We start from the raw sequence: 18,117 nt of genomic DNA on the forward strand, positions 1-18,117 counted from the left end.
TCCTAATGCTGGAAACATCTTCTCCACATCCACACTATCCAGGCCTCTTAATATTCTGTAGGTTTCAATCAGATTCCCCCTGCACTCCATCCTTCTAAAGTGTATCAAGTACAACCTAGAATCCTCAACCACTCCACATATGACAAGCCCTTCACCCCTGGTTCCATTCACCAGCGGAGAGTTAGATTAGATTACTTACAGTGTGGAAACAGGCTCTTCGGCCCAACAAGTCCACACCAACCCGCCGAAGCGCAACCCACCCACTCCCCTACATTTACCTAATACTGCGGGCAATTTAGCACGGCCAATTCACCTGGCCTGCACACCTTTGGACTGTGGGAGGAAACCGGAGCACCCGGAGGAAACCCACGCAGACACGGGGAGAATGTGCAAACTCCACACAGTCAATCGCCTGAGTCGGGAATTGAACCCGGGTCTCTGGCGCTGTGAGGCAACAGTGCTAAACACTGTGCCACTGTGCCGTCCATTATAGTGTGGATTTGTTGGGCCAAATGGCCTGTTTCCACTCTGTAGGGATGCTGTGATTCTTGTAAGCCTCCTCTGGACCCCCTCCAACACCAGCACATCCTTTCTTAGATGTGGGACCTAAAACTGCTCACAAAATTCCAAATACTGTCTGACCAGAGCCTTATACAGCCTCAGCAGTACCTCCCTGCTCTTGTATTCCAGCCCTCTTGAAATGAAAGCTAACGTTTCACTTGCCTCCCCAACTGCCAACTGAACGTGTAAGTTAACCTTCGGAGAATCCTGAAATAGGACTCCCTTGTCCCTTTGTGGACAGATTTCTGAGGCATTTCCCTATTTAGAAAATAGTCTGTGCCCCTATTCTTCCTACTAAAGTGCGTAACCTTACACTTTCCCACATTGTATTCCCTCTGCCTACTCTCCTAACCTGTCAGGTGCTTCTGCAGCCTCCCTGCTACCTCAACACTACCTGGCCCTCCAGCTATCTTTGTGTCATCTGCAACCTTAGCAACGAAGCCCTGTATAATGTGAATAGATTTGGTCGCCATATTGGCTCCTGCGGAACTCCACTACAGCACCAACTACCATCCTGAAAAAGATCACTTTATCCCTTTTCTCCACCTTTTGCCAGTCAGCCGATTCTCCAACCATCCTCATCTGTCCTTGCCTTGTCCAGGCACCTAATCTAAGAGGTGTAACTGAAATACACTGACTTGTCAAGGACGTATTGAAAACCTTTTATACCCAGCCTCAATTTATATAGATTGTCCTAGATATTTCAGTGTGGCGAGCAGGGAGTGAGGGGCTGTGGGTATTGTTTTTGCCTCTGAGCCAGAAGCTCAGGGTTTGGGTCCCATACTAGGGCTTGATGGACAAGATGTTGCAGTCATTAAGCAGTCCAACAGGTAGGGGATGAACTTGTAAATCCTTCCAACACACGCCAAAGTTAGAGAGGGAGAGATTCCTGATCAGCCAAATGACGAGGGAAAAAAATTAGAATCTCTCCAACCCTAATTATAAGAGTCAAAGAGTGTGGTGTTGGAAAAGCACAGCCAGTCAGGCAGCATCCAAAGGAGCAGGGAATCAACATTTCGAGCATAAGCTCTTCATCAGGAATGTGGCTATGAAGAGCTTATGCTCGAAGCTTTGACTCTCCTGCTCCTCGGATGCTGCCTGACTGTCTGTGTTTTTTTAGCCATCACACTTTTTGACTCTGAACTCCAGCATCTGCAGTCCTCACTTTCTCCTAGCTCTAGCTGTAACCCCAGACAATAACATGCAAATAGATGTGAAGGTTCCCATGGCAGCTTAGAGTCTTTGAGTGAACTGGAAGATATCAGCATCACTGAGGGAGTGCTGCACTGTCAGAGGAGCTGTCTTTTGAGTGGATATCAAATCAAGGCCCATTTCAACTTGGTGTAAAAAATCCCACAGCACTATCTGAAGACGACCAGGGGAAGGTGCTGTCTGTTAAGATAAAATATTAGAGCATAAAAGGTCAAGGGGCAAGTTAGTGAGGGTGTTCAAAATTAAGAGAGGTTTTTGCAGAGTATATCAGGAGGAATCATTTCCCTTGACAAGGAACATTAATTTAAAACTATTTAGTGCAGAAATGCGCACAATTTCTTTTAATGCTGTAACTCTTTTTAATGGTTGACCATTCATATAGTTATGGACCAGACCAAACCTCCTCAAAATAGTCAGAAGATAGTGTAGACTTTAACTTTACTCATTTTAAAGATAATATGAGGTATTACATTCCAGATGCAATTTAAAGCAAAATACTCGTTATTCATCTGCTTTGTTAAAATACAACAAAAGAAAGAAGGAATTGGAATGATCTAACCCTATTGGAAAGCTAACAAAATAATAGATACAGTAACTATTACTAATGAACTGCTTCACTATAGTAACATCCCATAACCACACCCTTACAAAAGGCAAATTCAGAAAACAGAAAATCTCATATACAACTCCATTTACCCAAGAGGAAAAATATCAAAAGTACTCTGAGAGAGTGTCACAGATGGGAGAGATTTACTGCAGCTTCCAACCCTCCAGCAACAACTGCTGAAAGCTAAAACTAAAACTCCTTGTCCTGTGGGAGCTTGACCCCACCCATTCAGGCTGCTTCTATTGTTCCAACTTTTAAAAAATCCAAGGCCTCACACACTATTTATCTAGTGGCTCTGGTAGACAGTTCAGAACCTCTGCCTTAAAACCACTCTTCAAAAAAAAACCAGATCAAAATAAACTCTTAAAGCCACAGCATCATCACAATATGTAGCAGTTGAAGAAAACACTGAAGGTACCTGTTGCTCCAATCGCCTCTGAGGGGTCTCGGCTTCATTGACCAGGATTCTGAAAGGGAATACAGACATTGTTAGATACCAGAGCTGGAACACAGCCAGAATATCCAGGAGGAGGCGATGAGGAAACTTTGACATTAAGCAAGAATCTTCACTACACAGTCACCACTGAAAAAGGGGTGATCACCAAAAAGCAACCAGAGTAGCCATTTCAACAATAGTCCAAATTGAACACATTACCCACCCCTTGCAAGAGGTTTGGAAAATATATTCAGTTGAAAAGGCAGACTTCCTTTCTTCCATTCATATGAAGTTTCTAAAGGCTGTATTCACTGGAGCAAAGACTTGGATTGAGTTACTCCTCCATTTAAACACCAATGGAGGTAAACTGCCCAGACTTTTGACTTGGAAAATTGTCAACACTTCTTCCTCATGATGGAGGGAGGAGTTGGGTATCCCTCTTCGCTAGATATCAGTTTGGTGGGCAGCTTCGCTGTGTGGAGGAAAGGGTTTTAAGCCCAGCCCAGCGGCGGCTCTAACCATCCAGCTCTGGATCTGTTTGGAGATGGTTTTCCTGTTACCTTCAGCCAGCCATCACTCGAGTGGCTGGGAAGAGACAATGCCTTAAAGCCTCACAACCAGTAATGAAACTGACTTTCCAAATGTTAAAGAAACTCACGGGGAGTATCCGTATTGTACATTCCTTGACATCCTGGTCAATATTTATTCCTCAGCCACAAGAATAGATTAGATGGTCATACAATCTTAACAATGTGGAAAAAGCCATTTGGCCCATCGATGCTTCAAATAGCAACCCACCCTGCCCCATCTCCCTACCCTACCCCAATGACCCCTGCATTTCCCATGGTTAACCAACCCAGCCTGCACAACTTTGGACTATGAGAGGAAACCAGAGCAGCACCCATGCAAACTCCTAATGGATATTCACCCAAGGGTGGAATCAAACCCTGGCACTGAGGTAGCAGTGCTAACCACTGAGCCATTGTGACACCCCAGTACTGTTCACAGGGGTTACTGTGTGCAAGTTGGTTGCCATGTTTCCTATATTGAAAAGTACTTTTTTTAAAGATTAGGTTACTTACAGTGTGGAAACAGGTCCTTCAGCCCAACAAGTCCACATCAACCCGCCGAAGAGCAACCCACCCAGACCCATTCCCCTAACACTACAGGCAATTTACCATGGCCAATTCACCTAACCTGCACATTTTTGGACTGTGGGAGGAAACCGGAGCATCCGGAGGAAACCCACGCAGACACGGGGAGAATGTGCAAACTCCACACAGACAGTTGCCTGAGGTGGGAATTGAACCCAGGTCTCTGGCGCTGTGAGGCAGCAGTGCTAACCACTGTGCCACCATGCTGCCAAATGCCTTCATGTCACAAAGCATGGTATCATATCACAAAATCATGAAAAGCCATATGCAAATGCAAATCTCCATTTCAGTCCTGATTCTTTAATGAGCTATAATTCTGCCTTTTGCTTTCGCCTACAGCACCTAAATAAATTGACATCCGCTAACTGATCGTCAGACCAATTATAGTTTTGGTTTGTCCTGTGTGAGTGAAAAGGACCAGAATGTCCAGGAGGAGGCGGTGCAGTGTGGTCTCATTAGCCTGTTTCTTTCTGACCTACCATTTCTCGCGTTTTGTAATTTTACATCAGAGTCAATCCTGACACTCTGCTGTCAGTCCCAGAGCTGATGAGGTTTCTTCCTGCAGTTACACTGTTTAGATTAGATGGCGAGAAAGAGCAATACAGGACAGCAACAGTGTGAATGCAAACAAAGGCATGCTGGTTGTACATTCTCTGCTCACAGTTGTGTTATTTTGACATGTGCTAGGGTTGGAATGCAGTCCCACAGATGGAACGTCTGGAAACATTCCCATCCAATGACCATTGTTTCATGTGTGTGTAGCTATACAGCAAGTGTCAAAATACCGGAGCACTCAGTGCCTAAAGCACTCCATTGTGGAGTAAAGGCCAACTATACCTTTCTTCTAAGAGTAACTACTGAGCATGTACATAAGTATCTAAGCCCTCTTTTACTATCTCTTGTGTCGAGTTATGTTCAATAAAGCCTGTGAATGTTCACCCTTGCAACATGGTGACAGTGTTGATGAGACCCACAGATTCTGAGGCAAGTGGCAAGAAGTGCCTGAAACCTAATGGGTTGCTGTGGGAGAAGGATATGTTCCAACCCCACCCCCCCAATCTGAGCACCGAAGTGGGGGTTAAAAACCCAAAAAACAGCTCTGTGGCATCATGTGGTGGGTGAAGGAATGCTGAGCCTTTTCTGAAAGCAAACCCATTGATTCGAACAACTCATAAATACACATAAAGTAGGACAAATCCAACCCAGAGAATTACTGTCCTATCCCTGCCTACTCTCAATCTTCAAGTTTGGAAAAGGGTCATCAACAGTGCTACCAAAAAGCAATTGCAAAATAATAATCTGCTTAATGACACTCAGTTTTAGTTCCACGAGCGCAACTCAGCTCCTGACCTCATTACAGTCTTGGTCCAATCAAGGACAATGAGAACGGAGATGAGAGAAATTGCGTTTGGCATCAAGGCTGCATTTGACCAAAGGAGCCCGAACAAACCTGGTGTCAGGGGGTATCAGGGGAATGCACTCCACTAGTTGGAGTCATATCCGGCACATAGGAAGCAGGTTGTAATTGTTGGAGGTCAGTCATGTCAGCTCCAGGATATCTCTGCAGGAATCCCTCAGGGTCATGTCCCTGGCCCAGGCATCTTCAGCTGCTTCATCAATGGCCTTCCCTGTATCATAAGCTCCATTTGCAGCAGCTGGAATGGTGAGAGCAAGGACCGGGGGCTGCCGGGAAGGTAAATTCCCCTCTTAAAGATTTACCATGTGAATAGATAGAGTGAAGGCTCAAAAGGGGTGGACATGGACGCAGACACAGGGATTGCTGGGCACGTGAACTGATATATTCGGGCAGTGGCTGAACCCGAAACACTACACGTGTAGTGTCTCCATCCCGTCCTCCTCTAACCAAAAAAGAAAGACTGTGTGGGGAGGGTTAGTAAGGTAAGGATTTTCTTAATCTCTTTTGGTAATTTTGAGCAGAGAGGGTGGAGGCGAGGGCAGTCGCAGGCTCCTCCTGCAGGATGTGGGAGATAAGGGTCACCACTACTGTCCCTGCTGAGCTCACCTGCGAGAAGGGCACCCAACTCCAGCTCCTCACAGACTGCGGTAGGGAACTGGAGCTGGATCTGGATGAACTTCGAATCATTCGGGAGGAGGAGGGCGTAATAGAGAGGAGTTATAGGGTGGTAGTCACACCTCAGGTACAGGATAAAGTTAGCTGAGTGACCATCAGGAGAGGGAAAGCAAATAGGCAGACAGTGCAGGGATCCCCTGTGGCCGTTCCCCTCAAAAATAAGTATATTTCTTTGGATACTATTGGGGGGATGATCTACCAGAGGAAAGCCATAGTGGCAGGTCTCTGGTACTGAGCCTGACTCTGTGGCTCAGAAGGGAAGGGGGGAAGAATAGGAGAGTGACAGTGATAGGAGATTCAATGGTTAGAGGAACAGACAGGAGGTTCTGTGGTCGTGAATGAGACTTCCGGATGGTATGTTCTGTCCCGGGGGCCAGTGTCCGGGATGTCTCAGATTGAGTCTACAGGATTCTAAAGGGGGAGGGAGAGCAGCCAGAAGGCATGGTACACATCGGTACCAATTACATAGCTAGGGAAAGGGATGCGGAACTAAAAAGTGAATATAGGGAGTTAGGTTGGGAGCTAGAAGGCAGGATGAGCAGAGCAGTAATCTCAGGATTGCTACCGGTGCCATGAGCTAGTGAGGCTAGGAACGGAGAGCGAGTGCAGATGGACACATGGCTGCAGAGCTGGTGTCGGAGGGAGGGCTTCAGATATGTGGATCATTGGGATACCTTCTGGGGAAGGTAGGACCTGTACAAAGAGGATGGGTTACATCCGAACCAGGGGGCACCAATATCCTGGGTGGGAGGTTTGCTAGAGCTCTTTGGGACGTTATAAACTAGTTTGGCAGAGGGATAGGAACTGGAGCTATGGGTCAGAGAATGGGGTCACTGGTGAACAGGCAGATACAGTGTGCAGAGAGTCTGTGAGGAAGGACAGAGAGTTGACAGTGCAGAGTTGCAGACAATGTGATGCGTTGAAATGTGTCTATTTTAATGCAAGAAGTGTCAGAAGGGTGACAAACTCCGAGCATGGATCAGTACTTGGAACAATGATGCAATGGCCATTACAGAGACCTGGATGTCTCAGGGGCAGGAATGGTTGTTGGATGTTCCAGGGTTTAGCTGTTTCAAAAGGAACAGGGAGGGAGGTAAAAGAGGTGGGGGAGTGACATTGCTAACAGGGACAGTATCAAAGCTACAGAAAGGAAGGTCGTCGAAGAGGGTTTGTCTACAGAGTCAGTATGGATGAAAATCAGAAACAGGAAAGGAACAGTCACTTTATTGGGAGCTTTCTATAGACCCCCCAATAGCAACAGAGGGGGAGCAGATTGGGAGGCAGATTTTGGAAAGGTGCAGAAGTAACAGGGTTGTTGTCATGGGTGACTTCAACTTGGCTAACACTGATTGGAGTCTCCCTGGTGCAAATAGTTTGGATGGAGCAGATTTTGCCAGGTGTGTCCAGGAAGGATTCCAGACTATTTATGTAGATAGGCCAACTAGAGGGGAGGCCATATTGGATTTGGTGCTTGGCAATGAGCCAGGCCAGATCTCAAATCTCTGAGCGGGACAGCATTTCGCGACAGTGACCTCAACTCCCTGACCTTTACTATAGTCATGGAGAGGAATAGGAGCACACAGTATGGGAAAGTATTTCATTGGAGGAAGGGGAGTTACAATGCTATTAGGCAGAAATAATGGAGCATAAATTGGGAACAGATGTTCTCAGGGAAATGCACAATAGGAATGTGGAGGTTGTTTAGGGAGCACTTGCTGATAGTATTGGATAAGTTTGTCCCACTGATGCAAGGAAGGGATGGTAAGGTGAAAGAACCTTGGGTGACAAGAGATGTGGAACATCTAGTCAAGAAGAAGAAGGAAGATTACTTAAGGTTGAGAAAACAAGAATCAGAAAAGGTTCTAGAGGGTTACAAGGTAGCCAGGAGGGCTCTGAAGAATGGACTTAGGAGAGCTAGAAGGGAACATATAAAAGCATTGGCGGGCAGGATTAAGGAAAACCCCAAGGTATTCTATACTTATGTGAGGAACAAGAGGATGGCCAGAGTGAGGGTAGAGTCAATCAGGGATAGTGGAGGGAACTTATGCCTGGAGTCGAAGGTGGAAGGGGAGGTCCTTAATGAATACTCTGCCTCAGTATTCACTACTGAGAGGGACCTTGATGTTTCTGAGGACAATGGAATGTTAAAAAGGAGGATGTGCTGAAAAATTTGAAAATCAAAAGGATAGATAAATCCTCTGGGCCAGATGGGATATAGTCAAGGTTACTACAGGAAGTGAGGGGAGAGATTGCTGCACCTTTGACGATGATCTTTCCAGTGGAGCAGTGCCAGATGATCGCAGAGTGGCAAAAGTTATTCCCTTGTTCAAGAAAGGGACTAGAGATAATCATGGGAATTACAGACCAGTCAGTCTCATGTCAGTGGTGGGTAAAGTATTGGAGAGAATTCAGAGACGCAGGATTTATGATTACTTGGAAAACCATAGTTTGATTAGAAAGCGTCAGCATGGCTTTGTGAGGAGCAGGTCAAAACACATTGATGAAGGTTTAGTAGTGGATGTGGTGTACATGGATTTTAGCAAAGCACTTGATAAGATTCCCCATGGTAGGTTATTCAGAAAGTAAGGCGACATGGGATACAGGGAAATCTGGATACAGAATTGGCTAGCCCATCAAAGACAGACGGTGGTGGTAGATGGAAAGTATTCAGCCTGGAGCTTGGGGACCAGTAGTGTTCCGCAGGGATCGGTTTGGGACCTCTGCTCTTTGTGATTTTTATAAATGACTTGGATGAGGAAGTGGAAGGGTGGGTCAGTCAGTGTGCTGATGACACAAAGATTGGTGACATGATGGATAGTGTGGAGGGCTGTTGTAGGCTGCAATGGGACATTGACAAGATGCAGAACTGGGCTGATAAGTGGCACATGGAGTTCAACTTGAAAAAGTGTGGAGTGATTCATTTTGGAAGGTCAAATTTGAATGCAGAATACAGGATTAAAAGCAGGATTCTTGGCAGCGTGGAGGAACAGAGGGATCTTGCTGTCCATGTCCATAGACCCCTCAAAGGTGCCACCCAAATTGAAAGGGTTGTTAAGAAGGTGTATGGTGTGTTGGCTTTCATTAGCAGCGGGACTGATTTAAAAGCCATGAGGTTATGTTGCAGCTCTATAGAACCTGGTCAGATGATACTTTGAATATTGTGTTCAGTTCTGGTCACCAAATTATAGGACGAATTTGGAAGCATTAGAGAGGGTGCTGACGAGATTTACCAGGATGCTGCTTGGACTGGAGGGCATGTCTTATGAAGAAAGGTTGAGGGAGCTAGGGTTTTTCTTATTGGAGTGGAGGATGAGAGGTGACTTGATAGAGGTGTACAAGATGATAAGAGGCATCGAGTGGATGGCCAGAGACTTTTTCCAAGGGCGGAAATGGCTATCACGAGAGGATGTAATTTAAGGTGATTTGGAGGAAGATTTAGGGGAATTGTCAGAGGTAGATTCTTTACACACAGAGTGGTGGGTGTGTGGAATGCACTGCCAGCGGTGGTGGTAGAGTCAGATACATTAGGGACATTTATGTGAGTCTTGAATATACACATGGATGATGGTATAATGAAGGATGTGCAGGTTAATTTGAGCATAGATTAGGATAAAAGGTTGGCACAACATCGAGGGCCGAAGAGCCTGGACTGTACTATGTTCTATGTTCTAAATGCAGCAAATCTTATACAAATCCAGGCTTGGGCTGGTAAGTGGCAAGTCATATTTATGCCACACAAATGCTAAGCAATGGCTATCTCTCACAAGAATGAATCTGATCGTTGCCTTCACATTTGATGGCATTACCATCATGGAACACTCCACCATCAACACCCATTAGCATTGACTAGAAACTGAACTGGACTCACATATAAACAAACAGTGACTATAAGAGAGGGTGAGAAGCTAGCAATTCAGCAGGGAGTAACTCATCTCCTGACTCTCCAAAGCCAGTCCACCATCTACAAGGCACAAGTCAGGAGTGCGCTGGAGTAATCCCCACATACCTGGATGGGGGCAGCTCCAACAACACTCAGAATAAAGCAGCCCACTTGACTGGCATTTCATCCACTACCTTCTCAAGGGAAATTAGGGATGGGGCAATAAATACTGAAAGGAATTTTTAAAAAAGACAATTCTCTAATGGAGGTCTTCATAGCTAATGCCAAATATGTCCTCAAATTGTGTCCTCACAAGCAAATTATAGCCACAGAGTATTTTCAGCACCAGGGCGCTGATGGTTTTGTTTGTTGCCTTCAGCGATTAGTGCTTTATTATTTCCTGCACTCCTGCTTATACTCACAACAGAAATCAGTACATAGCAACAAATGGTCACTGAGTGGCTGATTTAGGTTATTTCCCACAAGCAGCACTGTGATAAATGATCTGACAATAACATTTTTTTAATCTCTCTGAGAGAGCAGGCGTCAGCTCATTTTAAAATCTCAGCTGAAAAGCTAACATAGAGCACTAATTAGCCACCAATCAGGCCAACACTTCATATAAGCAATCCATCGGTACCCAGTCATTAACTAACACTGTATATAGATCACCTTTCTGTGATGATTGCTGTCTCTTACCCCCTGTTATTGATGAGAATGCCCCTCCTGGTACAATACGGTTCCTCCAAGGCGTGAATGGCTGACTTGGGATTCTCCACAAACTTAGACCAGAAAAGGGTGTATTCAGCGAGAGCACCAGCCATGGCAGTGCCAAGGACTGCCTGTGCCACGCATCAGCACTTCCTTCCACTAAGAGTGCTGACAGGGTGGCCTGGGGATGTCACAGCTCCACCTGATCCCATGGTCATTCAGCGTAATATGACGCCCTTCAGTTTCAAGCAGGTTCATGTTCCTGGAGAAATCTTACTTATGTTTGTACATTTGATAGGCAGGTCCTTAACCCTTTCAGCAAACCTGCTGACCCACCGAATACAACTTCCTTGCTGTAAGATAATGATGACCGCTCACAGTCACTGGTGCCATTCTGGGCAAATAGTTATTCCTCACGAGGGGTCACACCTGTTTATCTCATAACTTTCTCAACATCCTGAAACAGTTTACAGAGAAGAAATGACTTTTACTGAAGCATTGGCTCTGTCTTAATAAAGGAAATTAATGCAAACTTCCATCAGCAGTAATCTAATAACGACCTGTTTTCTATGTTAATCGAGGGACACTCCACTCTGGTTTGATGTGGTTTCATGTGGACTTTTGCAACCACCTGCTGGGCTAGCACAACCCTCTGATTCTGAAGCTGAAAATATAATTGAACCGCAGGGAAAATCTTAATTCTAACCTTCACCCATAACATTCTGCTGTAGAGGAGAATTGAATAAGTGATATCAGGCAGGTACATGACTGACTCTGACCTTCAAGAGTTCAGTGGGTTCTGACAACAGGAACCCTACCCACCCAGAGGTGGGAACAACCAATGAGCTGAGATCACCATGGAAATGGAGCGTGTGACCCAGAGCTGAGTGGGAGTGCTGCATTAATGGTGAAACCCCCTTCCAGCCTTGAAAGATTGTTCTGCCTTTGTAACCTGACAGGAACATCACAGAGAGAAAATTACTTTCCTTTTTGAAATATTAATGGGCCATCTGTGGTCACGGTGTTAATTAAAGCTGGTTGAAGTGCCTGTTAGCAAGGCAGCATGAAGTGACGTACTCAGGCCTGTGTACTGACATTAGGTTGTGGCTGTTTGGTTAGCAGCACTCTCCCCTCAGTTCGGAGCAAGAGGATTCCGGGTATGAACCCCATCTGAGCAATTGCTTTGGCTGCTATTCCCTGTAATGTACAGTGGGAGGTGCTGCAACCTCACTTCAGAAATGAGACGTTAAACGTAGTGTCCATCTGCTCTCTCAGATGGAAACAATCTCATGACACTGTTCAGAAATGGGCAGGAGTGTCCTGGTAAATGGACTTGGTCAATCAACACACTGAAGCCAATTTTCTGGACATTATCTCGTTCCTGTTGTGTGCGCCCTTACTACCCACAAATCATGTTGTCTTTCCTTTCCTGCAACAGTCACCACAAATAATGTTTAATTGGCTATTGGGATGCCTTGAGGTTGTGAATGGTGCTGTAAAAAGTGGAAATCCCTCATTTTCTTTATGTTCAGTTCCTTGGGATCTTTCCAAGAAAGACCCAAAGCTAAGGCATACATTTCTGCTTTAGTTGAGCATCACTTAGCTACACAATGGAACAATGCTGTTGATGCTGCCACCATTCACACACGGCTGTACACTTCTGTGAAGATAACACTTCTTTGGAAGAGAATTAAAATATCTGTTTCAGGTCAATGCTACCCAATGGCTACACAACCTGAAGGGGTGAAACGATGTGACAATGGCATGTGTACAGCGCCATTACAAAGAAACCTCTTCAATAATATGAGTAAACATGCTAGAAGTATATGTAGGCCATTCAGCTCATTGATTCATTCAATAAGATTATGGCTAATCTGTTTAGTTTCTGAATTTCACCATCCCCTCTCCTCCCAATAGCCTTTGATCACCCTGCATGACTGAAATCGATCTACGTCTGCCTTAAAAATATTCAATGACCCAGAGTTCAAAAATTATACACCTGCCTGAGAGAAAAGATTTCTCATCATCTATGTCTTAAAACTGTAGCCTCTAACTTTAAAACAACATCTCCTTGTTCTGGACTCACCCAGAAGAAGAGGGCATCCTTTCCACATCTGTCTTGTCAAGACCAGTTTAAATTAAGGGTCATAGCATCCTTACAGTTAGGAAACAGGCCATTCAGCCCATCAAGTCCACACCAAACTTCCAAAGGACATCCCACCCAGGCCCATCACCTTATCCTATCCCTGCCTTTCCCATGGCTAACCAACCTAGCCTGTACAATTTAGTACAGCTAATCCCACAAACCTACAGACCTTTGGACTGTGGGAGGAAATTCACAACAGACATGGGGAGAATGTGCACATTCCACATGTAGTCATCCAAGGCTCGAATTGAACACAAGTCCCTGAAGCTGTGAGGCAGAAGTGCTAACCACTGATCCACTGTGTCATCAGTTTGGTGGACCTGAAATGTTAACTCTGCTTTCTCTCTGCAGATGCTGCCAGACCTGATGAGTTCTTCCAGCAATTTTTGTTTTCCAATCAGAATCCTATACTCTTCAATCATGACTCCTCTCACTCGTCTAAACTCCAGTCAATACAATCTTTCTCAGAAAACAATCCACTCATTCCAGGTATTAATCTAGTAAACCTTCGCTGAGTCACCTCCAACAAATTTATATTCTTTCTCAAAATTAGAAAGCTAAATTTGCACAAATCTCACAAATGCCCCATATAAACTGGGGCATAATAACCTCACTGTCAATTCCTCTTGTGATAAAGGATAACAATCTATTGGCCTTCATAATTAATCACTGCACCTGCATGCGAGTGGCAAAAAATGGCGCCGGAGGATTGATGTCTTTGTCATTGGTTGGGTCCAGTGTAGATGGTGGTGAAGCAGTGGGGGAAGGGCATCATGGCAACGTCAATGAGGTGGCCCCAGCAGCCAGAGAAGTGACTCTGATGTTGGTTGGTCCAGTGCAGGTGGTGGCTAGATGGTAGCGGAGGAATATCGGCCCAGTGCCACAGATAGCGTCCGAGAATCGGCGACTTCGATGTTGGTTGGGTTTGGTGGTGAAGCAGTGGTGGAGGGATGGCGATACAGACATCATTGACGGTGACGAGCTTGCTCAGGACTGATGGACTCTCTTCAAGCTGTATCCTTCCTTATTCTTATTCTCCTTATTCTTAAATTATTCAAAATGGCACCGTATCATGGCGACAACTGAAAGCTTTTCATTGTAATTTTCTGTATTCTTACGGGTAAATACGTGTGGCAATCATATCAAATCAAACTCTCGAACATCTTGGTCCTCCCCCATCATGGAATTCTGCAGTCATTCCCTTCAGTAAAATCATTCTCAGTTTTTTTATTCTTCCTGGCAAAATGAACAGCTTCACATTTTCCTAAGTTGCATTCCATCTGCCAGATGTTTGCCCACTCACTCAACCTATCTGAGGTTAGTAGGTTCTTGATTGTCAAGAGGATCGAGGGTTATATAGTGAAAGCGGGAGAATGGGGTTGAGAAACCGATCAGCCATGATTGAATGGCGGAGCAGAGTCCATTGGCTGAATGGCCTAGTTTCTGCTCTTATGTCTTATGGTCTTATGGTCTATCTCTCTTGGTCTGCAAACTCCTTATGTCCTCTTTACAACATACTTTCTGATGTATCTCAGTATCAACTGTAAACTTAGTAAACATGCCTTAACTCCCCTTATTGAGGTCATTGATATAAATTGCAAAAAGAAGAGAGCCCAGCACAGATCCCTGTAGGACTCCACTTACCACATCCTGTCATTGTCTGTTTTCTGCCATTGACTCAATCCAGGCTAGCATGTTACCTCGGAAATAACCAGCTCTTACTTTATGTAGCAAATTGTCAAATGTCTTTGGGACATCCAAGTACAGCACATCCACAGTGGGGTTTCCAGTAATGGGGATTGGGATGCCAAATAGTGTGGTGAGCTCTTAGGCTGCTGTGGATCTCTGACCAAGTGAGGCCCTCACCATCACTGTGGTCAGTTAGGGCTCACAAAGGCTTTCAACTCTCAAGATGGGCTCACATGGAAAAGGTTTGGGAAGCACCAGTTTCTAGGTTCCCCTTTATCCCCAGTGAACAGTAGACCTTCATGATTTCCCTTTGATGAAACCATCCTCAGTTCTTTTGATGACCTTGAGCTTTTCTAAGTGCGCAGCTATAACCTCTTCAATTACTGATACCAATGTCTTCCCCTAAGATAAATGTCAAGCTAACGGGCTGATAATTCCTGCTTTCTGCCTTTTCTCCTTCTTGACTCGAGGAGTTATAGTTGGTACTTCCAGTCTGATGGAACTTTTCTGGAATCTAGAAAATTTTGGAAAATTAGCCACCAGAACGTCATTTTCCACCACTTTGGGATACTAGGATGACGTTTATCAGGACCCAGAGACTTGACAGCCTGAAGGTCCATCAGTTTGCTGAGTACCATTTCCCCCAGTAGGAAATTCACGAAGTTTCTCTCTCCCTACCACCTCCTGACTTATAGCTATGCCTGCAGCATTTTTGTATCATCAATAGAGTAGTCAGAAGGAAAACAGAATTCCAATGTAAGAGTAATTGGACTCAAAACGTTAACTTTGTTTCTGTCCCTCTATAGATGCTGTCAGACTTTCTGAGTTTCTCCAGTGTTTTCTGTTTACGTTTCAGATCTCCAGCATTGCAATTTTTTTTCTTTTATCACCTTATTAACTATTATTCACTCTCAATTCGTACATTTAGAAGTCCAACACTTAATTAGACAATAGACAATAGACAATAGGTGCAGGAGTAGGCCATTCTGCCCTTCGAGCCTGCACCACCATTCAATATGATCATGGCTGATCATTCTTAATCAGTATCCTGTTCCTGCCTTATCTCCATAATTCTTGATTCCACTATCCTTGAGAGTTCTATCCAACTCTTTCTTAAATGAATCCAGAGACTGGGCCTCCACTCCCCTGTGGGGCAGAGCATTCCATACAGCCACCACTCTCTGGGTGAAGAAGTTTCTCCTCATCTGTCTCCTAAATGGTCTACCCCGTATTTTTAAGCTGTGTCGTCTGGTTCGGCACTCACCCATCAGCGGAAACATGTTTCCTGCCTCCAGAGTGTCCAATCCTTTAATAATCTTATATGTCTCAATCAGATCCCCTCTCAGTCTTTTAAACTCAAGGGTATACAAGCTCATTCCAGTCTTTCAGTGTAAGGTAATCCCGCCATTCCAGGAATTGACCTTGTGAACCTACGCCTGTACTCCCTCAATAGCCAGAAAGTCTTTCCTCAAATTTGGAGACCAGAACTGCACACAATACTCCACGTGTGGTCTCACCAGCTACCTTTTTCAAACCAAGAAGAATCTCTTGCTCACAAACAAAAACAGAAATTGCTGGAAAAGCTTAGCAGGTCTGGCAGCATCTGTGGAGAGAAATCAGAGTTAATGTTTCGGATCCAGTGATCCTTCCTCAGGAAAGGTTCTGTGGAAGACTTTTCGTGTTGCCCATGGACTCTTCTCTAAAGCTGCTCTGTGAAAATGCCAACTCACCAGCTCTAAAAAAGGCTTATTTGATTTTTGTAGAAACCCATCTGGTTCACTAATGCCCTTTAGGAAAGAAGATCACCCATCCTTACCTGTCCTGGGCCTGTTGATTCCAAATCAGACAGGCCTGTGTCTTTAAGACAGTCACATGACATCATGACATGCTGTCTGGGTACCTGACTCCCCTTCAGTCGGACTCTATGAGTCAGGGAGTTAGAGTACTACATTCAGTCAAAGTTAAAAATCACACAACACCAGGTTATAATCCAACAGCTTTATTTGGAAGCAGCAAACTGCCCGGCTTTCAGGACAGCACTACACAACGTTGTCACGGTAGACAGTGCAAGGTGTGTCAGAGTGTCAACACGGATACCACCATTACATATGGGGACACCACCCATCATGTACGTGGCAGGTACTCATGTGACTCGGCCAACGTTGTCTATCTCATACGCTGCAGACAAGGATGCCCTGAGGCACAGCACATTGATGAGACCGAGCAGTGGTTACGACAATGGATGAATGGACACTGCACAAGAATCAACACACAAGAGTGTTCCCTCCCAGTCGGAGAACAGTTCAGTGGTCAGGGACATATGACCTCGGACCTTCGGGTGACCATTCTCCAGGGCGGACTTCGGGACAAGCAACCACGCAAAGTGGTCGAGCAGAGGCTGATAGCCAAGTTCGGTATCCGTGGGGATGGCCTCAATCGGGACCTTGGGTTCATGTCACACTACAGGTGACCCCATTGCACTACACACACACACACACACACACACACACACACACACACACACACACACAACTCATACACAAGCTCTCTCTCATATGCTGGCACATACACAGCCCCCACATTCACACCCACATACACACCCTCTCACAGATTTCTACCCCTCTACTCACACTCACACTCAACACATACACACACTCTCTCACAGACACTCATACACCATCACGCGCGCACACACACACACGTACACATATAAGTTTGTGGGATGATTGCAGAATTACATTTTATTTTGTTCAAAAACGGCATGAATCCATGTAAGATTCTGTAAATCCCTTTTTAGAAATAGAATCAGTCTGAACATTGGGGCACAGACAGCCTCACACAGGGCACCTCACACCTTCAATGCAACATCTGGGGCAACATGGCATCTATTGTTAAAGTTCACTTGAGAATGTAACTTTAAGAAAGTTCTGGGACTTACATATGAATGAACTGAAACCAACATGGTCATTCTAAAATATGAGAGACTTGACAAACAATCCAGATCTTTTCAATGTATAATTTCAGTTACATCGCACTGTAAACTTTTGCTAAAAATTCTGTGCCCTATGATCTTATGCTTCACAACCACCTGATGAAGGAGCAGTGCTCCGAAAGCTAGTGCTTCCAAATAAAGCTGTTGGATTATACTTGGTGTTGTGTGATTTTTAACTTTGTACACTCCAGTCCAAACATGTAGATAAAGACAAAAAAAATCTGCAGATGCTGGAATCCAAGGCAGACTAGCAGGAGGCAGGAAGAACACAGCAAAACAGGCAGCATCAGGAGGTGGAGAAGTCAATGTTTCAGGTGTAACCCTTCTTCAGGACTGGGGATGTAGTTAAAGTGCAGTAAATCAGTAAGCACAGGACCGAGGCCATGTGTGTGAGTGTGTGGTACTGGAATCTTGTAAAATGGTTGCTGTTGTAAATAAACTTCATGATATCTGACTCAAAAAGAACTTGATTGCCTTTAGTGTTTGCTGTATAGACTAACATGTAGAAAACTAATGGTAAATTAATGGAGAAAGTGAAGTCAAATGGTGTGCAGGGTGTTCTAGCTAGGTGGATAAAGAACTGGTTGAGCAACAGGAGACAGAGAGTAGTAGTTGAAGGGAGTTTCTCGAAATGGAG

The 18,117-nt window shown here is 44.9% G+C and overlaps 1 protein-coding gene across 1 annotated transcript in view; it reads right to left on the reverse strand.

Annotated features, from left to right (window-relative positions):
• The window catches only part of LOC122562946 (tubby protein homolog), a 130,118-nt gene extending 119,352 nt beyond the window's left edge, over nt 1-10,766 (reverse strand). The window contains exons 1-2 of the mRNA XM_043716247.1: nt 10,642-10,766; nt 2,799-2,847 (exon numbers count right to left, since the gene is read on the reverse strand). Coding sequence (XP_043572182.1) covers nt 2,799-2,847; nt 10,642-10,766 — 174 coding nt within the window. The remainder of the gene's footprint in view (nt 1-2,798; nt 2,848-10,641) is intronic.
• Nucleotides 10,767-18,117: the final 7,351 nt, after the last annotated feature.

Source organism: Chiloscyllium plagiosum, chromosome 26 (genome assembly GCF_004010195.1).
Source record: "Chiloscyllium plagiosum isolate BGI_BamShark_2017 chromosome 26, ASM401019v2, whole genome shotgun sequence".
NCBI classification, from domain to species: domain Eukaryota; kingdom Metazoa; phylum Chordata; class Chondrichthyes; order Orectolobiformes; family Hemiscylliidae; genus Chiloscyllium; species Chiloscyllium plagiosum.